This window comes from Scleropages formosus, chromosome 1 (genome assembly GCF_900964775.1).
Source record: "Scleropages formosus chromosome 1, fSclFor1.1, whole genome shotgun sequence".
Lineage (NCBI taxonomy): Eukaryota > Metazoa > Chordata > Actinopteri > Osteoglossiformes > Osteoglossidae > Scleropages > Scleropages formosus.
Window position 1 is genome coordinate 4,869,919 of NC_041806.1, and position 26,022 is coordinate 4,895,940.

A 26,022-nucleotide genomic window follows, 5' to 3' on the forward strand; every position below is an offset into this window, starting at 1 on the left:
ACATTAAAATTTAATATGGGATTAGAAATTTCATTTCCTTCCCCCTCTGGAAAATATACTGCAATTGCTTATATATAAAAAAGAAAAACAGAAGTGAATTAAAATTTGACAGCCATATACAATATTCTGATGCACAGCTGTCAGAACTTCAGGAAGCTAGAAGTGTAGTGGTTTGAACTGCTGCCTTTAGACCCGAAGGTCACAGGTTTAAATTTCACCTTCATTTTAGCACCCTAGAGCAAGGTACTTATCATCAATAGCTCCAGCAAAACTAACCAGCTGTATAAATGGGTAAATACCTATAGATACCTTTACATAACATAAGTCACTCTGGAGAAAAACATCAGCTAAATGAATAGATGTAAAACTAGGACTTCTGTCTAAAGTTATTTACAGATTTGGGAATTTGGTGTATCAATTAAGGTGAGGATTCACTGAAAAAAGCCACTCCTTTTTGGAACTTGAGTCCATTAACAAGTTCAGATCCTAGATCATGGTGACCTTTCAACGTCTGAGAAACTTACCGAGTTGTAGTGAAGTAACTGAGCCTTGTGAATATGATTGTAATGAGAGATAAATCATGAATTTCTCTTGAAAATCCAGACCTTATTCCGAGAAAGTGAAAACTCTGACAGTAAAAAAAAACTTTGCCATTAATATTGCATTATCATAAAAATAAGATGAATTGAGTTGATTCGTATCACCAGAGACCCAAATGTAACCTTAAATAATCCATGAGCAGTGAGTGGAAGTGAAGGAACAGACACATTGGCAATAAATTGATCATAATTTTTAAGAACATCTAAAATAAATATACATAGTTCAGCAGAAAAGCTGATACAATGAAAACACTTGAGACTCAAAAGTTGTTTGCCCTTTACACACAAAACTTGAAATGTCCACAGAAAAGTTCAGCTCCTGTACTTGTTAGTTGTTGAGAAGTTGTGTTTACATTGTCCTGAATCAGGTGGTCTTGTACATAGTGATTGTACACATTACTAATATTACCTACACAATGTAAAAGTGCTATAAAAACATACATCAGTCAGATATGAAATTAAAACCAAGAATTCTGTTTGGTGCAAAACAAACACAAAATGTAGCTTTGATACCCTGGAAGGCACTGGAAAACAACAGGACATTCTTTGCTCTGTAACAGTGATCATGCCAACACAAGCAAACTCACTACCTGCAAGAAGTCAAATCACACAATAGGTCCAAAGTGGGAAAGGTCAGAAAAAAACATTTCCCACTGTTTTTTGACAGCGTCAATAACAGAAAGTCACAGGTTTTCTTATATATTATTTCTCTAGGTCAACATTTAATATATTCCATATAAAAAGTTATATTGATTGTAGTTGTGTTGTTGATATTTTTATGGCATGACACTATTTATTACACTAATAGCTCCATTAGCGCTCAACGTGTGTTCTTGCAAAGTACGACGCTAAATGGAACAGTGTTATAAAAGGTCATTAATACGGTAGATTTATACTGTATAAATGGAAATGTGCGCAGTTACAGGTTATTTAAATCTGAAATATACATATGGCATGGGATCCCCCTGGGAGACGCTCAAGGTGGGTGTGATACACGGTGTCCTTTTATTCCTTTCTTCTATTCTTAATTTCCAAGGGGCTGGGCGGGAAGGAGGTGCTGAGGGTTTGTGAAGTTGTGTCCGACGGGATTCTGTGCTTATTTGTGTTCTGGAACTTCAAAACTGTGCATGAACAACACAATGTGAAATACAGGACTCTGCAGAATAGTTATACCTTTAATAACAATACATAAACACAAAAACAGTGTATTTTCTGGACAACAAGAACAAACTCCAAAAAAAATTTCTCTGAAATATTTTTCAGAAATATTTTAAAATATGGTGTATTATGATAAAGTACACAGAGGGCTAAAATGAAAGAGCGCCATAGTGAGACAGCACCACAGGAGGTAGCGCTAATGGAGGTATTAGTGTAATTCATATTGTAGTCTTGTCAAAATCTTTATTTTAGAGTGTTTACCAGTGTGAGGTAATGATGCCGCAGCTGATGCTGATGCTGATTTGCACATTGCTGCTCGCACTTGGGCCTTTTTCTTGCGTGAATTATCCTGGTAATGCAACCAGAATCGACCTGAACTGTGTGAAATAAGGACAGAAGGAGTGAGACACGAGGAAAAATCTGGACTGCACGTGAATCAAACCTACAGCTTCCTAAAACTTGCTCCTAAAAGCTGCGTTAAGGCACTGTGCCATCCCCCATCGGTGTGCGTCAGCCTGCTTTGGTTGCTACCCAGACGTCCCGCAAGCACTCGGCAAAGGACGGAGACATCACGGTCCATCTAGACACTATGCATGGATCAGGCAACAGTGACGAACGCTGTCTCCATCGGCTGGGATGCCTCCACCTTCTGCACACCAATACCATCTTGGCAGTCGGACAGGATGATGGCGGGCTTGTGGGCGGGTGATCTGAGAGGACCTGAGCTCTTTGCCTGTGTATAGTCCAGCCAGCAGAAGGACACCATGAGGAAGATGGCGGATGAGGCCACGGCGGCACTGCACACATAGAAGACGTGACTGTACTGGCCGGTGCTGTCCACCACGATCCCTGGAACACAAGTGAGGGGAAAGGCGTGGTCTTAGGAAGGCCCGAGGACGAGTGCAGAAAACAGCTGTAACCATAACAAAGAAGAATTCACAGAAATGAGACAAAACATGGCAGGTCTGGGGTTCGAGTCCCGCTTAGGGTGCCTTGCGGCGGACTGGCGTCCCGTCTGGGGTGTGTCCCCTCCCCCCTTGGCCTCGTGCCCTGTGTTGCTGGGTTCGGCTCCGGCTCGCCGTGACCCCACTCGGGACAAGCGGTTTTAGACTCTTGTGTGCGTGTGTGTGTGTGTGTCCCCGAGCGAGACAAAACATAAAATGTGTCTTAAGAAGAAGTGTATGTTGTTCCACTTGAATCCAGGGAAAGAATGATTGAGGAAGTAGATGTAAATTTTCCACATCTAGACTTTTTTGTTACCAACACTGCAGTTCCTTTTATCAAAGCCCTTCATCTGCATGGCTTCAATATGTTATCCCGCCAATATCTGGGTGAGAGTTAAAAATTTTAAGCAGTGTAAGCTGCTTAAGAATAAATTAATCTGCTAGAGAATGAACTCAGTCAGTGCTTTTGGCACCAGTGTTTTTCCACAGCTAAATGTTGCTGGAGTGCCAAAGAAATCAAGTGCTAGAATGTAACATGGGAACGGTGGACATCAACTCTTGATTACTGCAATATAAGGTGTAAAAACACAAGTAGGATAACAATGCAGCCAAAGAGACTCGCTTCACCCTCTACCTGCAAGGGGCGGCCCGAGGAGCAGGGTGATGCTCTCCATCACACACAGCAGGCCAAGGGCCGCTGGGAAGCGGCTCATTTCCACCACATTCATCAGCACTGTGAAGAGCAATGCGCCCACAACACTCATGGACAGGCCATAGACCACCACGTAGGACAGCAGCACAGGAAAACTGGCCGACACGCAGCAGATGCTGTTGCTTAGCCCGTTGACCAGCAGGGCAGCGGAAAACATGTAGACGTGGCGGCCCTTGAACCAGGGCAGGCCAAAGAGCAGTCCGGCCATCGGCCGCACAAAGATGTTGACGAAGCCCAGGATGGTGAGCAGCAGCGCCGCGCGGCTCTTCTCCATGCCATTGGCCGTGGCATAAGGCACCAGGTACACCAGGGGCACCATGAAGCCCACCATCATCCAGGTGATGCCCAGAGAGTAGATGCGAAATCGCACGTTGCCACAGAACACGTCAAAAGCCAGGTGGCGCCGAATGGAGGCCATCAAACTCCGCAGGACCATCACTACCCTGGTCCCCAGCTTTTCGTCACGTGGTTGGCCCTCGGACTCCGCCTCCTCTGTCTTCGCTGTGCCATGGCCTTTATGTCGTGGGCCTCCCACAGGCCTCATCACAGACCCGCACACACAGCAGTTCAGCAGAATTCCACCGAGCACCAGGAAGCTCCCCCTCCAGCCCAGCTCGCTGCGGAGGAAGTGCGAGAGGAAGGGCAAGGTAGAAAGGCCGATGGCAGTACCCGTGGATGACACCGCATTGGCAAAGGCACGTCGGCGTACAAAGTAGTGGCCAAGTATTGTCACGGCTGGCTGGAAGCTGAAACAGAAGCCCAACCCTGTAGGAAATGGTGGAAAACTCATAAATATTTAATTATTCTTAGTTATTCATTTAGTTGACACTTCTTTTTTTCCAAAGCAACGGATACAGCTTACAGTCATCCAGCTACTTACTATCATTTATTCACTTGTATGGCTGGCTAATTTTTACTGTATAAATTCAGGGTAAGAACCTTGCAAACCCAAGTCTTTGGATGGTTTTAGCCACTACACCACCTGCTGCCCCATCACCAAGGGTGTGTATAGAAATTCTGGCTCCCCTGGAAGAATACTACTCTGCCCCATTTAAATAAAACTAATTTCTACTGGTATTTTTGTGGGGCCTCTCCTTTGACCCTGAATTGATACAGCCAAAATTACCAGGCTATATAAACTGGTAAATAACTGTAAATGACTCTGCACACAGGCATTAGCTAAATAAAGAATAGTAATACTGGCTGGTTGCCAGGATGTTGGTCAAATGTGAATGAGGACATATTCTCAAAAGTTCCGAACGCCAAATGAGCACTAACTACAAGAAATTTAAAAAAAGAAAAATTCCAAACCTTTTTCAAAGTTTCTACAAACTTAGTGAATGACCCATCCGATTGCTCAGCCACTAACCTGTGATGATCCCCGTGGTAATGTAAAGCTCACTAATGGTGGTGGTGAAGGAACTGGCCACCATTCCCAAACCACTCAGGACACCTCCCAGCATCACCGTAATCCGGCAACCAAAGTGCTCCACCAGCACGCTGCAGAAAGGACCTGCAAATCAAATCAAGAACAAGAGTATAGCACCAGACACACTTACAAGCCTGGATAATATCTGCACATTCCTGCAGATAATAAAACTGTTTTAAACACTACTGGTTATGAACTACCATGCCTAAACCTTTCATGCAAACACATGCACTTATTTCCACAATCAATCATCCTCATTTGTATGACCGTGTCAGATGCACATAGTACAGATGCAAATCCTGGTTTTGTGACAGTGCCTACATCAACATCTTTTAAGTATCCTCAGGACACTCATTGTATATAGCAATTCCACTAGAAAATAAGCAAACGGTTTCATTACTCAAGGCCACAAAGCAATATGAAAGCTAAAACTTGTTTTGGCTATTTACATTTCAGTGTACTGCCATTTAGTTCGAGCAAAGTCCCATAGTAAACTTCAGTAAAAGATATTCTGACACTACCCTCCTGACTCAAAAATTGCTATTCCATCACCCTGGTCCTGCAAGGCAGTTCTTAAGAAACTGGATGCACAGTTTTAAGACCCAGGTGGGGCCCTGCTGTTGTACCCATAAACAGTATAGGCCTCTTAACACAAAATGTGTCCGTAAAAATATCAAACTGCATAAACACCTGAAATGGCAGGACCGAGTAGGCGCATGTGCTAAGCAACCAAAAAAATAACGCCGACAAAGAGTACGCTTACCACCCAACACAAACTAAGAAGAAAAAGCAACTGACACGACTGACGCTACAAACCACATTTCACTGGGTGTCATGGAAAGGAAAATCGCTCGATGTCACAATTTGCTGACTGGGAGCTATTTCACCACCTGCCGTTCCCGATGGTTTGTGACGTGAGCCTTGTCAGTGCTTGCCAACAATCACATTGAAACAAACAGATCTGTTTTGGGTTGACTTTTGTAACGGTCATTGGGACAGGTGGCGAACTGCATGTCGGCTCACCTGTTAAATGTTTCTGAATCCTTAAATTCCCGTGTTAACAGCACCAGAACTTTGCTACACACGACCTTCAGTGGATCTCTGGTAAACATGTCCTATATCTGCCTATATTATTAAGCCTTTCCTTAGACAGTGCTTTTATCAAGAGACACTTTTACTCATTTGTAAATCTGTGCCTCAGTTTAAACGCAATGGAAAATTGAAGTTTTACTCTTATTTGCCTTCATTTGTTGCTGAACAGAATGAGGCAGCAGACATTTGGGAACACATTGTCTGTGGCGTTATTAGATGTAGGAATATCTGAATAATGATTGCGCATGATAATTTGGAGAATGCATTAGCTTGAACATGGTTAAACTTAAGGTTGAGGTTCATCTTCGTTGACCTCGAGATTATTAAAAGGTCATGTGGTTCTTATACAGAGCTCAGGGGTAGGTCATTTGTCTGCAGCGTTCAGGCATGTGTACTGTAGAATCTTGTTCCAAAATACATATTCCATTACTGTGTAGAATGTTCTTGCTACCCTTCCGAGTGATCTTATTGCATTAATAAACTCATACATGTCTTTGTGCGTTAATGCCCATATAGGTCTTCCCTGAATCATAGGGACATTACTAAAGACTATGTGCTTGGAAATAAAATGATAATATTTTATTGATTATTTGCAAAGAAGAGTGAAAAGGAGATTTGCAAAGAGAGTAGCTGTTTCCAGTGTGCTAGTGCAATGCGTGAAAAGGTACTGTTGATACTACCCAAGTGGTTAAGAATGTTCCTTTCTTTTTTTACCCCATGCTTTATAAGGCCTATGCTGTACATCCTGTTGGAGAACTTTGCATTGCATGGGTCTCCCTGCTGCCACAGCATAAAATCAAGAATTACTGCTTGAGCCAGTGTTTTCTTAACGTTATCTCTTCGGCAGTACCATAGGCTCAAAGATACCATAGCATGAACACACAAGTCAGCAGTGAAAATATTATGAGGGGAATTAACTGGGAACACGCATGGTCCATAAGAACTCCTCCAGTGACTTTAACTGTGTGAATTGTGCTGTGCACTGCCAGTCATTCTCCTACACACCTCCAGCATGCAGCAGCGCAGTCATTATGGAGGGTACCCAGGAGGTCTCACTGTTGCTGCTTTGGAAAGTAGTCTGTAGATCAGTGTAGAAGATACCCAGGCAGGAGGGGAAGGCCAGTGTTAAGGCCTGGACAAGGACAGTGGCTCCCAGCACCACCCAACCCCAACCCCCATCTGGAGCCTCCCACTGGGCATGACGTCCGTCTTGTTTTGGCGTTGATGCTGAGCCTTGCAGGTTATCTCCGTCCTCCACACAATCATCAAGGGTGGCTCCTATATCTGCCATCCTCGCCTCTGTGCTTCCTGGTCTTGGTTGGAGGGGTCCTCAGGCGCCTTCACTCTCCAGTCAGTCGTCCACCGGCAGCTAATCCCGTCTGAATGTTGTCAAAAAATAAACATAAGTTAGTGAAGCTTCTCAGGCCTCTCGCATTTCATCTCTCCTTGTCAGAAGCATGTCCACCATACAAAAACTTAGAACTCTCTTCTCCAATGATTTTTAGAAACAAGATGTTATTTTACAAACAGGCACGTTTAAACATATGTAGAGATGGATGTGTGTGTAGGCTTGCATCAAATATGAAACCTTCTTCCTCAAAAAGTGCAAAAATACAATACCAATGTTCAGGGAATACAAACTGTTTCAGTATCCTCAAGTATTGAAAACTAAATGCATATTTATGGCCCAAATATGGCCCAATATACACTGGTAAAAAAGGCAATACATTTCATATTTTATTTACGTTTAACTGTTCTATATTTCTGACGGATTGTACACAACTTGGTGATCTTTCACGTCCAACTATTTCCAAATTTTTTAAACTATAATTATAAACAATTGGGATGTAAATATACGGTGACTTTCACTGTTGTAATATTGTGGTATATATATATATATATATATATATATACACACTATGGTTTCTACAATATGTATATAAATTATTTAAAAACTACTTTTATTTATTTTAAATAAATTAAATTTCTATTTTTCTTAATATTTTATTTAATTAAATAATTGACATATTGTAACATTTATTTAGCAGCAGCGTGTGGTGGCACGGTGGGATTGGCCAGTGCCCACTGTGTGGCAGGTCTGGGATTCGAGCCCTGGTTGGGGTGTCGTGCGACGGACTGGCGTCCCATCGTGGGTGTGTCTCCTCCCACTTCGGCCTTGCGACCTGTGTTGCCGGTTAAGGCTCCGGCTCACCGCAACCCCGTTTGGGATGTGCAGCTGTTGATGATGGATGGATTTATTTAGTGACCCAGGTGGATAGACAGATTTTATCCGTTATATATTTTTTCTTGATAAGGGATGTCCTAGCAAGTACCAAGTCCTAGTAAGTGCAGGCCTCCTTTGATTTATGAACTGTCCTTATCCTACATTTCAGTATATTGACTCTTGGCTTTTGATAGCCATTCTTCAATTTAGGGAACATAAAAATTAGTACAACAAAATTTACCAGGAGCGTGTCCAAAAAATTAGAAAGTCACACGTTAAGCAAGTGAAGTAAAAATGCAGTAATGTATTGTATTTGGTAAATCTGCATCCTGATCTCGCTATCTATTTCTGTGTTAAGAATGTGACTGTAGCTTTAAGAGAGTGGGGCATTATGGGAAGTATTTGTCAGCCATATTCATTGTGACATGGAACGATTGCGGAGACAGCAGAGCAACTGACAGAAAACATTGCCGATGGCTTTTCGGGTTATGTTTGCACATTTTGGCAACAGTGTAAACTTTTAGAAAGTTGTTCACAATAAACATTTTGCTCAGTTGATCACTGCTAGATGTACAGCTCGTCATACAGAGAACTGATCAATTAAAATGAAAAATGGGAATTACCCTGGAGCAGAAACTGGAGACAGACAACTGCCCTGGGTATTCTGAGCAACATCTGGAAGCAGAACAGCAAAGAAGCACAGGTATAATACACTTTTGTGCTGTTTTCTGAGGTCTACATCACTTTGGAGAAAAGAGTCTCCTAAATGGGGGGCGCGGTGGCGCAGTGGGTTGGACCACAGTCCTGCTCTCCGGTGGGTCTGGGGTTCAGGTCCCGCTTGGGGTGCCTTGCGACGGACTGGCGTCCCATCCTGGGTGTGTCCCCTCCCTCTCCGGCCTTACGCCCTGTGTTGCCGGGTTAGGCTCTGGCTTCCCGTGACCCCGTATGGGACATGCGGTTCAGGCAGCGTGTGCGAGTGTGTGTGTGTCTTAGTGATATTTGGGAAGATTGGTTTGGGGTTTTCAGAGGGGCTGGGAAACCTAGATCACCCAAGACAACACAGCCACACCTGCAGCTCTCTCCACTAACTACTCCTTCTCTCACACCCCTCATCCCTCTGGTAGATGTGGATGCACAGGCCTGCTTATCTCTCCCTGGTGGGAACATTCTGTTCTCCCTCTCCACCTGCATGATCTGTTCTCCTTTGAATGGCATGCAGTCTATCACTGCCCCAATAACTCTTGTTGTGGTTGTTCTTTATCGTTCTCCTGGCCCCTCGGCTGCTTCTTAGATGACCTTGACATTTTGTTGAGCTCTCTCCCAGGTGACAACGCTCTGTTGATTCTCCTGGGTGACTTCAACCTGCACGTCGACAACATTCATGCAAGCGGCCTTCTGTTACAACTGCAGTCCTATCTCTTCCTGTCCCAATCCCCCGCTACTCACAAAGCAGGCAATTGCCTTGACCTTGTATTTTCCCATAACTGTGGCTGTCCTGGCCTCTCTGTTACTCCACTGCATGTCTCTGACCACATCTTCATTTCCTTCCAACCCTGCCTCGCCACTATTCCCTCACCTCTTTCTGCACCCATTGTCACCTTCCGCCACAACTTAAAATCACTCACCCTCCCGCTTTGCCTCTGCCACGCTGTCTGCTCTCCCTTCTGATGCACAATTCTCGAATCTATCGACAGACAATGCCACTAACATTTTCCTCTCTGCCCTATCTTCCGTCCTTGACTCTCTCTGTCCACTATCTTCCAGACTAGCACACTCAAGTACCACTCCATGGCTGACTGATACGTTACGTGCTAACAGGACAAAACTCTGGGCTGCAGAGCGAAGATGGCGAAAATCCAAGACTCGCTCAGATCTGGATGCTTACAAAAAACTCTTAGCTACTTTTCACTCTGCTGTCTCTTCAGCTAAAACTACCTTCTACCACAACAAAACACAGTCTGCAACAAAAAAACCACACAGAGTCTTTGCCAACTTCTCATCCATTCTGTGTCTTCTGCCACCCGCTCCTCCTCCTTCTCTCACTGCCAATGACTTTGCTTTGTTTTTCAGAAACAAAGTCAATGCAATCAGAGACAAGTTCTCAGCATCAACCTACTCGGTTCACGCTAAACCTCCCTGTGAAGTCATGCTCTCCGAATCCGAAATCTCCGACCTCCTGATATCACACAGAACCACCACCTGCTCACTTGATCCAATTCCATTGTCACTCCAACAGAACATCTCCCCCCAACTCTCCACCTTCATCTCTAATATCATCAACTCCTTGCTCTCTACTGGCTGTTTCCCAGCTGCCTTCAAAACTGCTCTCATTTCATCTCTCTTAAAGAAACCCTCCCTGGACCCCAACTCAGTTCAAAACTACAGACCAGTCTCCTTCCTCTTCTTCCTGTCTAAAACTCTAGAGCAGGCGGCCTGTGATCAACTATCTGAATTCCTCACCCAGAACCATCTCCTCAATGGTTATCAGTCTGGTTTCAAAGTTGGTCACTCCATAGAGACGACACTTCTGGCGGTGTCTGATGCTCTCCAGTCAACGAGAGCCACCTCCCTCTTCTCGGTCCTCATCCTCCTAGATCTGACTGCAACATTCAACACTGCCAACCACCGGATTCTACTCTCCTCTCTTAGTCAGCTTGGCATCAAAGGAGCGGCACTAAGATGGTTTGAGTCCTACCTATCTGACAGATCCTATCAAGTGGTCTGGCAGAGCTCCCGTTCTTCTCCTCTGCCTCTCTCAACCAGTGTCCCACAGGGCTCAATACTGGGTCCTCTTCTCTTCTCGATCTACACTTCCACCCTCAGCCCAGTCATAGCCTTCCATGGATTCAAATACTACTGCTATACTGACGATACCCAGCTCTTTCCCTCCTTTCCACCTCGAGCATCAGACAATTCTGCACGCATTGCTGCCTGCCTGTTAGTCATCTCTGCTTGGATGTCTGATCATCACCTCTAACTCAACTTCTCCAAAACAGAGATTCTTCACCTCCCAGCTGGCCTGTCCTCCTCTCTGGACAATTCACTCATTTTGCCTACCTCTTCGGCTAAGTGTCTGGGAGTGACGACAGACTTGAGTCAATCTTTCTCTAGGCACATCAAAGCCACAACCCGGACCTGCAGATACATCCTGTATAATATCCACAGGATCTGTCCTTACCTCACAACTGTCTCTGCCCAACTACTTGTCCAGGCCATGGCGACATCTCGTCTGGACTACTGCCAACTCTCTTGTGTGGCCTTTCCGCTACTGCCATCAAACCTCTGCAGCTGACACAGAACACTGTTGCTCGAGTTGTGTTTGACCTGCCAAAGCATTCCCATGTATCTCCTCTACTCGTTTCTCTGCACTCGCTTCCTATAACTGCCCGGATCAAATTCAAGACCCTGGTTATTGTCTACAAATGTGTCAACAGAACTGCTCCCAGCTATTTACAAGACTTGATCAACCGCTACACCCCAACCAGACCCCTTCGTTCGTCTACTTCTGCCCGCTTGGTAGTCCCGTGCATGAAAAATAAAGTACAGAGATTCTTGGTTCTGGCTCCGTTGTCATGGAATGACCTCCCGCTCTCACTCAGAACTGCAGAAACTCTGTCTACCTTCAAGAAAGGTCTGAAAACTCACCTTTCCTGACTCACTTTGCCCATGATCTCTCAAGCTCATGTATGGTATAAATGTTCATGCACCTTGACTTTACGATCATCCCCAGATAAGTATTTACATACCTGCTACTCCTGTATGGTATGTAAATGTTTGTGTACCTTTTTAAAAAAATATTGTAGGAAGGTGATCAGGATTAGTCTATCCTGAGTTTTCTGCACCTACTCATGCGATGAACATTGGTGCATAAAGTGGAAACAAACAAACTAGGTTTACTTAAAAATCACATCTGCAACTGTCAGTCTTTCTCCTAATGTAATGCACAAATTGTATTTTCTCTGAGATGTACATCGCTTTGTAGAAAAGCGTCTGCTAAATTAATAAATGTAATACTTTTTTAATGTAATTGAATGAATAGCTAACCCTTTATTTTTTAAGTCTCCTTCAGTTCAATGTTCTGCATTACTCCCTAAGAAGAGCATTCTATAAAATTGAACTGTACATTTTACTCATTTAAAATAATGGGAGATAGGGTTTTGGTATCCTCAGTTTTGATATCCACAGAGTTTTCAGGAATGGATTAATTTTGTAAATTGAAGCCTGCCTGGATGGGTCAAATACAAGTGGTCCTTGATTTATGACACATGTAACCTACGACCATGTGGACTTACAACGGCCATCTGTTAACCTTATTATTATTATATTCAAGTTTTGATGTTTGGCCATAACAATGATGATTGCTCCATCTGCTGAACGGCAACATCAGCTGACCACGCTGCTTACAAGGAAGTCATATCTGTTACTGTTTGGGTCCCAGTCTGTGTTTGGGTATCCAGCAGGAACTGGGATTTGTTTACTAAACTTTTTGTCTATAGTTCCTTTCAAAAGCCTTTTTATTTTAAAAGGCTAGGAAACAAAAAGGTAGCATTCTGGTGGTGCTAAAAAAAAAAAGCACAAGACAGTAGATCTAGTAAAACTTCAATAAAAGATATTCTGACACTACCCTCCTGTAGTACTGTCCAAATGAAAATAAAAGAATAGTGCAGCATTAAATTACAACAGTGCACTGTATTTATGTTATTATTTTTCTACATTAGTATGACTTTAACAAGAATAATGTGTGAAATCAGTGGCAAAAAATAACAAATCCCTTTTACACAACATAGCATTCATGCATGTTCTTTTTTTTTATATATATATCCTTATGGTTTATAAGGGGATTTGTAATTTATGATGAAGTAAACTTGTAATGGGATTGTTGGAAGAGAACCCGACGTAAATTGAAAACCACTTGTAAACGGTCAGAGAATAGCAAACTATACTTTAAATCATAGCAGACATGCTGCTAGGGCCACAGGAATGAGGGAGAAACGGTGCTATTCTTTAAATTGCAATGCAGGAAGTACGTGTCCTGCATTTAAACTTTGCCTGCTAAATTTATTTCTCAACATGTTTTCTTTTACTAGCTACTTCTCACAGTGCAACAGACTCTAGTGAGGTGGAGAAACACCACTAACAGAGACAGAGGGGCACTTGATTTTCAAGGAGGATATCAAATCAAACTTTAAAGGTCTTTAATCTTAAAGGTGCTGGTTGACACCATGAGTCTGAAACCAAACAAAAGGAATAAAATCAGACTGCAGATATTGTGTTTTATGATTACACATTGTGTTCTTTCTTATAGGACTACGTCATCTGATAGTATTACACCAGCTCCTGTAATATGAATACTTCTTAAACTGATATTCATTTATACCGTTTTTGTACCGTTCACACCAGTCTCAGAACTCAGTCCCTGATCTTCTGTAAGCAAATTCAGTTTAAAACATCTCCAAGGGTTTGAAACAATCGGACCTCTGCCCAAAAGATAAACAGACAAACAGCTGTGCATAGAGACAGAGGATGCTGGTGATGGAAACCATTCCAGTTAGTTTTTACATGAATTATTGCATTATCTTCTCACATGAAGACAATGACAGAAACAGTTTCACCAATTCTAAAATCCATTGTTTAAAGTATTCTAAGCTTAAATAACATCATAAACTTACCTTCAAACATGTTACTTTGTTGGCATAATCTTCCCGCCACACTGTGCCAACATTTCACTCCGTTGCCTTTCCATTTCCTACTACACCTATACAATTAAGCAACTGACAAGCTGTGAAAATTTACTGTGCACTATAATTTCCATATAACAATAAAAAATGTCAAGAAACATTCATTCCACTTGTGGAACATCTATAATATACCACTTAAACCACATAACTGCATGGTATGTGATAACAAAGACAAACAGTTTCTTAGGATCACTCATTAATAATATTATAGAATAATAATGCAATGGGTACCGTCCGTATGAACTTAATCGGGGCCAAAAGTGAGTTCGTCACATGAAAAGTTTGTTGGCCGAATATGACATGACGTTGGCAAGCGGCTCTTCATCAGTTCTACGTGTAGCTGCTGGTGCTAACGTGCACAAGGAAAAAAACCGTGGTATTGGACACACCGAATCTGCTACGAGAATCGCATGTCTGCATCTCCAACTCTTTGTCTGTTGCTCAAATGCACAGAAAAATGTCTCATAAAGGAATAAATGTCAACGTTATGTCTCTCTCTTCTATGGAGTAGCTCATGGAGACCAGGCTGGCAGACAGCCCCACCCTCTAGGGAGTCGGAATGTAAATGGATTTGCCTGCTTGTTCTCGGTCTCCTGGCTGGACCTTTATGACCCATTGTAAATAAGAAAGCACAATAAAGAACCATGGCCAGAGTAATGGCATGGTGTTGAGTGTTTACTTTTATTTAGCTGATGACTCTGTCCAAAGCTACTTAAAATCTTAAACAGCTTTACAATAATTTTATTTATAGAGTATTCTTACCGTACCAATTCAGGTCACATATAATTGTGAGGTGGTTTGTGAACCTGGATCTTCTCGGGTGCCTTTATGAATGACTTTGAAAATGTGATCTGATCTGCATAAGTCATAATAATAAAACAATCTAATTAAAAATGGTCACTGTCATGAGTTTATTGAACATATTGCTTAAATGTACAAGGTCAATAAAAAAATGTGTATGAAACTCCAAGAAAAACCATAATTTGAAAGAGGGTAAATGAAATCAAGGTATCCCATTAATAAAATGACATTCAGGTGAGGGTTTGAAGTGCCCAAATGTACAAAAAAAAAAATCCCACAAATCTGGTCACCTACTCCTCTGCTGAAGTGTAACATTGCCCAGTCAAGACATTTTAGAAGACCTCAGAAGAAGAGTTGGTTATTATTGCAAAGCTGGAAATAGCTACAAAAGTATTTGTAAAAATTGTGCCTCTTTTAGTCCACAGTTAGGCAGTTAGTGCACAAGCTCAGTACTATTACTACTAATTAGGAACCCTCTAAAGATCTCCGCAAGTGTGCGCCATACATTGTTCAGGGAAGTGACAAAGAATCCTAGGCTGACAGCTAAGGATCTACAGCGATCTCTTGCACTTGATAAGGTCTACATCCATGAGCCTACACTACGAATAACACTGAACAAGGGTGGTGCTCAAGAGAGGTTACTGTAGAGGACCTTGGAGGTCTCCGCTCTCCAAAAAAAGCTTTGATGCCCATTTCCAGCACTTTAAAGAATACATAATGTTCCAGAACACTACTGGAACGTGTTCTGTAGACAGAGAAGACAAGAGCTGAACATGTTGGCGAAGGTTCACAATGTTTGGAGGAAACGAAACACTGCATACAAACACCAAAATCTGATTGCAACTGATGGAGGAAGGAGGGAGCATCATGATGTGGGGCTGTGTTACTGCCTCAGGGTCTGGATGGCTTGTAGTAATTGGGGGAATAAATGTCAACTGTATCAAAACTGTACAAGAGAGTATAGGGGCATCTGTCATCTAAAGCTGAAAAGAAGTAGGGTCATGCAGCATGACCATAACCTCAAACACAGGAGTAACCCAGGAACACACACACACACATTTTCAGAACCGCTTGTCCCATACGGGGTCGCAGGGAACCAGAGCCTACCCGGCAACACAGGGCATAAGGCCGGAGGGGGAGGGGACACACCCAGGACGGGACGCCAGTCCGTCGCAAGGCACCCCAAGTGGGACTTGAACCCCAGACCCACCGGAGAGCAGGACTGTGGTCCAACCCACTGCGCCACAGCACCCCTAACCCAGGAACACTAACTTTAAAACTAGAAATTCTGCTTTCTGTAATAGCCATGGTAGAATCCTCACTGCGGAGCGAGAAAGACGAAGGGCCAAAATACCTCCTAACCGCTGTGCATGTCTGATCACCAGATATAGGAAGAATTTTGATGAAGTTATAGCTGATGAAAGAGGTTCCACCTATTCCTAAACCTAAGTGATCACATTAGCAGCATTGTGGGAATATTTTCTAGAGCAGACTATCTTGAAGTCAAGGCTGAACATCATATCATAGACTGGAACCCCCAGAAACACTGAATTTATATACTCCTTCAATCCTTCCCCTTAGCTATTCAAAGAATATGTTCAGTAAAGATATGAGAATTAATTTTTGCACACTCTACTTGTTTATTCAATCTGTCTTTATTAGGACCTATTAAAATCCGACCAGACTCTAGGAATTATTCATGTGAAAATCCAAAAAGTTGATTAACTGTTTTTCACTTGTACCAGAGGGAGAGGACAATAGATAGCAGAAGTAGAATAGAAAATGGAAATGGATAGAAAATGTTTGATAATTGCCTACAACTCTCCAGAGAACACACACTGGCTGAAACCACCAACCTTAGATTACAAGGCAACAGCCCTAACCACTATTTTACCTGTTGATCACACAGTTCAAGCGTATTTATACTAGTATGATTCCCTATTTTTAGTGCATTGCATTGCATTGCTACATGATCAGTGTAAAAAGTAATTTCGGGTTTAAAGAAAGGAACGTGTTTACACTCGAGTACCGCAATTTCTTTTTGTTTCCGTTTTTTTTTACGGACACCGATTCAAAGGGACGTGACAACAGCGCAAAAGAAGGTGCGCGCGCGGCAGGGACCGCCGTCGCGCGCCGCGGACCGGTTGAAACATTGTTCAAAAATCGTGTTTAAAATCACGAGAAGACAAAAAAAGCGATCGGGGACGCTGGGCGCATAACTGAATTGCGCTCAGTTAGAAAACGTAAAAGACACGTTTTAGACAGATGTTGGGCTAAAGCGGAGCAGAAAAACGCGAATACGATCATCATCATCATCACGTCGCTTAGCTACAAAATAATTAAGGAACATATATATCCTGCAGTACCTTCTTCTATTACAGCTCTTAGTTCCCAGGCTATTCATAAAGTTTATGAACAAGCACATCATTGTGATTGCCGCGAGTCGCCGTTCTGAGGAGCATCCGCGTGGAAAAGCGCTTTCACGCCGTAGCGTAGTTTCAGCAGCGCTTTTCACAGCCGAAACCAAACCCCCCGCTGAGATCGAGACCCCCCAGCTCCTCACCTTCATCGGGCCGGACCGCGGCGACCCTCCGAGTAGTTCGGTCCCCGTCCACTTCCACGTCCACGTTCTGCAGCAACGGCGGCGGCGGCGGCAACGCAGTGTCGAGTTTCTCCGTGGGAGGGGACGTGACGTCACGGGCTCGATGTCACGGCACGGGTTTCCACAGAGCCGTGGAGAGGACGCGCAAGCCCGACACACCCACCCGACCGACGCGCGGAGAAATAGATTGGCTTGTTCCTAAGAAGCGGCGAAGCTCGTGGAGCTTTCAACTTACTTAGGTCTTAAATTCGCACCCTGACACAGGACACTCACACTGGACGCTGTGATGATTTTAACCGCAGCTGAGTGAAAAACAAGACGGTGATCTCATCTGGGCTTCGCAGTGCCCTAAAATCGTACACATTTTACGTTTAAATTATGATTTATTCATTTAGCAGACGCTTAGTTTGTCCAAAGCGACGTACATCTCAGCAAAAGTACAATTTATGCATTACATTAAGAGAAAATATAGGCCTATACATAAACTGCACTTAATAATAATAATAATAATAATAATAGTAGTAGTAATAATGTAAGGACATGCTTTACCGAGAGTTTGGGCGGGAAACGGGTCTATTGTAAATAGTTGGATTGTGGGAAAAATATAAATGTGTTCAACCATTGTGGGGACTTATGGGGGAATATTATGGGATAACTGTTTGCCGGTTGTAAAGAGAGAAAACGTGGGTGGCTGCCGCGTGGGGCAAGTAGTCTGGCAAATTGCCTCTTGGTCTTTTGGCTAAGCTGGAAGTGTAGTCTGGCTTTGAGAAAAAAGGGTCCTTGAACCTAAATAAAAGCTTACTGTTATTATTAACTATATGGTTGTGTCTAGCCAGTATTTAAAAGAAGAGTGGAAAATATTTGGTACTTGCCTACAACTTTCCAGAGATCACACACTGGCTGAATCCACTTCTCCCCCCAATAACTCAGGACAGAAGGGGGAGAGGAGGGGAGACACCCTGGATGGGATGCCGTTCTGCCGCAAGGCACCTCCAGCCAGACTCGAACCCTAGACCCACCAGAGAGCAGACCCCAGCCAAGCCTGCTGCACCACCACACCAGTCCAAGGACAGATAAGGTTATTTGGCATTAATACTAAGACGAACCCTTAAGCGGCATACCTGTATAGTACGAAAACCATGACGTGTATACAACTATGAGGTCACAAAGTAGCAAATGATGTCACCACAAAGGGCCCAGCAGTAAAATGGTGGCAGCAGCACAATAAAATGGCCAGTAAAATGAAAATGTGGACAAAGACATTGTACAAGCTTTCCAATGCATAGAACAAAATGACCACAAATTTAATACCTACCAAAAATACCAACAGTAATATAATAACAGACATAACAGTTCAAAACTTGACAAAAACCTGCAATCGAGGCACATTAGGAGAACAGGCAAACGTATTGCTACGGGTGAAAAATGATTTGAAGCAAGGTCGGGATTACAAAAAATAGTGTAACAAGTCATAATTCATATCTATATGAAGGTCATTTGAGTGTAGTATATTAAAAAAAAATGAATATACCATCCCTCTCTGTGTAACAGATGTGTTTTCATTTTATAAAGTTTTTAGCAAAATGTAGATGTGGGTTAAAAGTGGCTCAGCACACAGATCCACCCTTCCTTATCACTGTCATTAACCTTGATGACATTACGACAGTACGTGATTTTTTCTATGTGCTCGGCAACTAAACGTCTTTACTCCATTTACAGCGATCGAAAGTTTGGAGATCCATGTGCGGTTAGTCTTCTGTCAGAGTTGGGATTTCAGAATTGATGTAATTCCTGTCCTCAACCACGACCGCAGTGTTACCCTCTGCCCAAGCAGTGGTCCATATGCGGTCATTGTGACCACAGTGCTGTGTAACACACTGGTGCTTCTGCAGGCAGATTCTACACACCTGCAGGAAAGACAGTAAACACTTGACACCGTACCTCCTTCGAGGCCCTTTAACCTCAGTGACCTTTAGTTATATTTGATATTTATGAAGCACAGCCCATTCTGCCATTTTGCCAAAACACACATAGATATGATTTAAAACATAGATAAAAAAACAAGTTCATTGACTGGAAATATAAAAATGTTTGTTTGCTGATGCACTGCAAGTTTTTTTTTTTTTTTTTTTTAAATCTCCTTCTTTGGATATACTGCCATGTACCAAACAGGTATGCAACATACACTGTTCCCCTTTCATTATAAAAAAAAAAATTGTGACAAAAGAAGGACTTTTAAAATGCACAGAATTACGTTTAGTGTAAAAAAAAAAAAAAAAAACAATTTAAATCATAAATAGAATTCATCATCAGGCTCAGGATGAGACAATATACATCCCCATCTTGAGCTACAATACTGTAGAATATTAACTTAGTGCTCCTCATGGTGGCTTCTGCACTGATTTTGTTTCAGCTGAATTCAAATTTTTTATTTCCTTTTAAATCTAATAACCAGTTCCTTTTAAATCTAATAACCATGAGACACTCTGGGGCAAGCAGAAGGAAACCGACTGACAAATCTAAAATACTTTGTCCTCTCTCTGTTACCAGGTTTGTACACTAAGGTACACAATTATTACCCTTTTATATAATAGAGTGATATTTTTCCATATCAGTTCAGGCTAAGTAACTTTATTAAGGAGCAAGAACTCAACTTGCTACTGATAAATACTCTAATCACCGCACCACCTGCAGTCCCCAGTTAGATTTATTATTAATTTATACATTTAATTTAAAACTGCAAATTTTGCGAGCAGACAGACACCATGCTTTTCACATTTTCATTCCGCTGACGTCACACACTGCTGTAAGTTAACGTGAATAGTGGGAACATGAAGAACATTTAAGGGGATGTGACATAATAATGCAAATAGTCACAGGGAAGCTAATCATATCTGGGGCTTGTATGACCTAAGGAGTACAATCCCTTTTGGTACATAGTTGTTAGGCAACAATCATGAAACAAAAAATACGATATCAGGTAAGGCAGCCCTCCGTAACGGTTGCTGATAAAGCCAATATCACAAATGGTGGGAAGGTATTTACACAAAAGCGGTATTTATTTATTGCATTACACTATGCTCTTAATCATGAATTATCATTCCTAGGTTGTTAAATGTTGCACAATATTCCATTTTAGAATGTGATTATTAACCTATGCACTTGTAAGCACTTATATAATACACACACCTAACATGACACGTTGCCTCAAACAATGACTTTAAGTTATTAGCCAAGTCATTAGCTAAATAAAGACTGATAATACAAGCAGCTCATGCAATCATATTGAGAGGCTCAGGAAATTACAAAAACCAAATTATTCCAGGAAATGATTTTACCATTTCAGTTGACAATTTTAATGCTTCATGCCTTATTTTTGTGTCAGCAGAATGATTATAAACCCACACTCTCGTGTTGATCATTAAAGAAAACCAGTTTAAGTTTTTGTCTCACTATTGCATTTTATTATATTTAAAAATATTTGTCTCCTTAAAGTGGCAGGTTCAAGACTTAAAATACCTTATTATGGACATCAACCAACCCAAGAAGGAAGTTTGAAACAGCCAAAAAATATTAAACTGCAAGCATTTTGCCATCGCTAGTCTCATTTGTCCAGATTTTATTATTACCCACACTACATGCTACCCCCCCAGCTTCCCCAGAGTCAAGTTATTTCTACCTTACCGTAAGAGGTTGTCCAGGTAGTATGTGCACCTGCAGCCAGCCAGATTCCCAGGTCTGACGCAGCCTGTGATGAGCTGTCTATATGATGTACCCAATACTCAGATGAGAGTTATGTTCTGTGTGAGGATCTGTCCTTTGTACTCCATTGCCCCACGTGACCTTGATCCAGTTGGTTTGGCTCCGGTCCACAGCACTCTGACTGCCTAGCTTTTGGCACAGGATGTTCATTTCCATGATATTCGTGGGCCTGACCCAACAATATTTGGTATACACATACACTCAAAGAGTTCGAGAGCACAAGGAAGAGGAAGAGAGATGTTTAGGAATATAATAACACCACGTCCAAGCTGTAGCACTGGAAAACACCATATTCTTTCTGAACGCTTTAAACCGGCTGGGACTGCTGAGCATGCACCCCCTGGCAATGTTTGCACCCCTATCAATGTAGCTTCTGTTTACATATCATACTCTTGGCAGTTCCAGAATGAAAATTCACAGAATAACCACTTTTTTCAGCAAAATTTGGATTACATCACTATACATGGTATGCTTAAGCAAATAAGAACAGAAAAACAGTACAGTCTCACAAAATCTGTTTCCCCACATCTTGCCTTCAACAAGATTATCCTTGTGACCTTAGAGTTAACACCTACCAAAATAAAAAGTAACATCATACCCCAAACAACTTCTGGCAACAGTTCAGGTACAGGTGCTTCATTTGCACATCTATGGAAGCACACAGGTCTTGATGAAACAGAATTTTATATCATGCAAAGTGGCACACTGTTAACATTCGGTGTAGACTTCAATTCAAGGTAACTAACTCTATTTATGAATTACTTGGGAGGGGGTGTGTGGTGGTATTGCTGGTATGGAGTATCACCTGATGCCTCAATAGGAAGAGAGTCATCCTGTAAAGTAGGGAAGACGGTGCCGTGTTCACACCACCCATGTGGACAGACCAGTTCATCAGATCTCAGTCGAACGTCAATCTTGGGTCGTTTCCTGTTTCCCTTGGTTTCATACTTGCATAAAACATTGTTGTCCGGGAGGTTTGTTTTCAGATTTCACAGTTCATGAGGGTTTCTTGTTAGAAATGTCAATCGCAACACTGAGAAATTCTTATATTTTTATAACACCACATTGTTGAATAAATTCTTGTTTTTTTACGCAAATCGGAAAGTCAAAGGAAGATGTCTTGGTGGGATCGACTCATGTGAAGAGCTTCCATCACTCCTGGACATCAGAGCATTTTCCCTTCCTTCTCTTAGCCTTATTTTTACCGCAGTAGACCAGCCTTTACGATCTGACCCAAAAAAGACAAGAGGTCATACCCTATAGGGTCTTTTTGTGCTCAGTCTATACATTTACAGTCCAGTCCTCTTTCAAAAGACGCAGGCTTCAAGAGGCCCATTAACACCACCCTCAGACTCCTCCTCCTCCTCCTCTTGCGGTCTTGGCAATAGGGTATCGCTCTAGATTCAAGTAGACGCACAGAAAAAAAAATGCAGGAATTGAAGGCATGTAGGAAAAAAAAAACACTTGCACAAGAAATCATGCCGATGATGCAAGTGCAATTTTCTTTTTTTCTTTATCAGTCCTCAGTGACTGAACACTAGACTGCATGAGAGAGAAAAAAGATTTTACACAAGGAGGTTAAACAATCAAAGGGGGTAGTAGGGGTAATAATGATGATGACGCTGATTATTGCTCCAGGTAGGTTCAGGTTCAAGGATAACGAGGGTAAAAGTGCAAGAGGTATAAAATTAATATAAATTCCCTTTATCACAGCTGATTATTCTCACAGATAGAGGTTAACATTTACTCCATTACTTACGAAAATTTCTAAAAAAAAAAATGTAGCAGTAGTAGCTTTTGGCATTAATAATTAAAGTAGTTTTTGGCATTGATAATTTTCATTTTACTCCAGTACACTTCTAAAGAAAAAAATGTAGTTTTACCCCATTACTTTTCTGTCCCCCCTACTCGCTTTTATTGTTTAAACTTACTGTTTAAAATTCTGTTGGATTCGCTGGCCGTTCTCAGTCACAATTTTCCCTTATAATAATTGACTCACTTTCACTGGGAACCATTAGTGAGATCTCCTTACTGTCAGCTGTATTCCTTGGATTTTATCAGCCATTAGTGACACATCATATTCATTTATCATTTGGACATTTACAACTGTTTACTCATTATTGTAGAGGAGGGTATTAAAACTGGGTTTTTTTCGGGGAAATGCGCTGATCAAAGGAAATACAGCCGTGGCGGCCTTTACGTTACAAGTCATTTTCCGTAACCATTCCCAAGAAGGTTCCCAAGGAAATGCAGTAACACGACAAAAATAAGTAATAAATGAAAATGCCAGTCAATTCAACTTTCAAAATCCAAAAATCTGAGAAGAACATATGAACTTGCTCTACTTGGTCAGTTCAGGTAATTTAAAAATTAGTTTCTGGGCAGTAGTTCACTTCAGACCTCAAAATCAGCACTTTGCCTGAACATAGAAGTTTATTTAGCTAAAAGCCTAATTTTAATCAAAATAATTGTGACATCTGAGCAGTTTTTGACATGATTCTTATTTTTTTACATTTTACTTTTACATTCATTAATTTAACAGATGCTTTTCTCCAAAGCAACACTCATGTCAGATTTTTTCAGGCTGTTTTACTCTTACATGTGTAATATTTTGTCCATTTTACCCTCTTCTACCAGTAAAATTCCTTTTTTATAAATAACACAAATTAATGGATATACTATTAGTGAAATACTGACTGCTGGATTAACAGATAAAGGAGAGGCCAACGCTGGGTGGAAAACTGCAGGGTTTGAAAGTGATGCTGAGACCATGTGTCATGAACAGGGAAACTTTTGGACTGAAGGCTGATGACAGGGATAAAGGAAGTGAACATAATGTGTCTTACGGAGAAGGGCTTTTAATGCCACCTTGTATCCGTGACGCATTGCTTGTACTCCGGAAGAATCTGCCGGAGCACAAAGCAAAAGGTCACCTGCTGATTCATGTCTTTTCACTGCGATGTGTGTACATAAATTACAAGACCAGTCTTTTTCTCCTCGTACTTCAGTGCAAAGCGTGATAATTAACCTCTCTAACTGTATAAGATCTTATATATTTTTACCATTTCATTAATCCAGTGATTGTCAGTAACCTCTAATCCGGCAGGCGAATTAAGAAGGCAACAACACTGAGAAGGTTTGTGGATGTACGAGGCATTAGGCGGGGCACTCAGATATTCACACAGTCATACTGAGAAGCCAGTTTTGAATTACCACATCAGCCAGACTTCACAGTGTGGGAGGTAACCAGAGCACCCAGCCTTATCCTGCATGCACATTGGTAAAATACACATAAAGGCTGAACTGCACTTGAACTCACAACCCATGAGGTGGGGGGACAGCAACACTACCCACTGAGCCAACACAGCACCATGCTGTCAGTTCACATTGTTCGGGATATTATATGTTTATGAAAAACATTTCCTGCCGTCAGCAGAGTATGGTCTTTCACGTTTCATTTCACATTCACGTGCCAAAAAGTTATGTTATTCAGTTATATCTACATAGTTATATAATGGAGTAACACAGGTTCACTGTTTCTCATACCCAGACCAAATTACCTGAATGTAGGTTTAATCATTTTTAACAGCAGCGGCAAAGGTGGATTAGGGGACTATAAGTCATCGTAATCGAGGTGGACACATTAGCATGGAGGGAAGCCAGAAAAGTCACGTGAGCAGTAACAGAGCGCTTTGGGCGTACCTGATAATGAGTCCTTCCCCGCCCCAACCTTGTAGGGCAGAGGTAAGATTTGTAAGGCCTCTGGAAACAAAGACCGGCTAAGCCTGCCACACCCTGTATGCGCTCGCTCCAAACACAACGATGAATGCGTGTTTGATGGATGATCAATGACTAATGTTGGCTAAAATCTTCAAAACATGACTAGTTGTTATCCCACCTTAGAGCCCACGCACATGGCTGCAATTTCAAGGAAACTACCGGAACAGAGCTGGGCCATAGGAACACGGAGTCAGATGAGAACACAGAAAATGCAAATAAATACAAATGGAAGATGCAAAGTAGGTTTTTTTATTGGCCACTGTCTTCTACTATTTGTCCAGTGTTGGGATACAGTGGTCCGGAGTCTATCCTGGAAGCATCGGGCACTTGGAAGGGTACACACTGGATGGGACACCAGTCCATTGCAGGGCAGTCACCCAAACACACACGTTAAGGGAGAGTCACAGATTCGAACCCATATCCAAACCCAGGACCTGTGAGATACCAGTACAACCCACTGCATAAGCATGCTGCCCCAACTAAATACACACACCAAGAAATACAGCACAAGGGTACAATTGTTACGCTGTTTACCGGAAGCTGGGGTGCTCATGTTGCACTGTCTGGGGAGTTCCAAGAAGGTGAGTAGATCTTCTATGGTTTATTCAAATTCACAAGCAGAATGAATGTTAATTTCTCTAGAGGAAAAAGTACCACAGATTTACCAAGAGAACATCTGGTGTAGACTATAGCCATAAAATAAATTTTCTTGTCATATGTGTTATTATAACACACCTACTGTATGTCCTGTGCTCTTAGTAAAAGCAAAAAGCATCCCGTCGCGTTTTTATTACACGTTATTCTAAGGTTCCCCGAGCGGCTTTACATTTAACACCCAGCTGAGGTGTCCGTGGGAATATTCTGTAAAGACGCGCCGTAGCGAGGTAGATTCTGCGAACGAATGTAAAATTTTGCTCCTGAACACTACGGAAAAAAGAGGGAAAAATTTTGCCACATATAGAAAACTATTAACTGATTTGAAACAACAAGTCAACGTCACGTCTCCATGTCTCCCACAATGTATTTATTATAAGGACAAGTACCAGTACTTACCATAACACCATAATAACACATAATAAGATCATAGCTTTATTTATACAGCTCCTTTCATACTAATTTTGCAGCTCAGTGATATAGAAAAAGAGAAAATGAATTCCAATATTATTATTATTATTATTATT

The 26,022-nt window shown here is 41.9% G+C and overlaps 1 protein-coding gene across 2 annotated transcripts; it reads right to left on the bottom strand.

The window, feature by feature from the left end:
- Positions 1-878: 878 nt before the first annotated feature.
- slc16a5a (solute carrier family 16 member 5a) lies at positions 879-21,058 on the bottom strand. 2 transcript variants are annotated; one of them, XM_018745288.1, is made up of 5 exons: positions 20,984-21,058; positions 6,940-7,313; positions 4,783-4,926; positions 3,336-4,178; positions 879-2,606 (listed from the first exon to the last, which is right to left on the bottom strand). In XM_018745288.1, the coding sequence occupies exons 2-5, from the start codon at positions 7,223-7,225 to the stop codon at positions 2,356-2,358; spliced, it is 1,524 nt and encodes a 507-aa protein (XP_018600804.1). In that variant the 5' UTR covers positions 7,226-7,313; positions 20,984-21,058; the 3' UTR covers positions 879-2,355. The 2 variants fall into 2 exon arrangements, with proteins under 2 accessions (XP_018600804.1, XP_018600803.1); XM_018745287.2 differs by lacking the exon at positions 20,984-21,058 and adding an exon at positions 17,261-17,409.
- Positions 21,059-26,022: the final 4,964 nt, after the last annotated feature.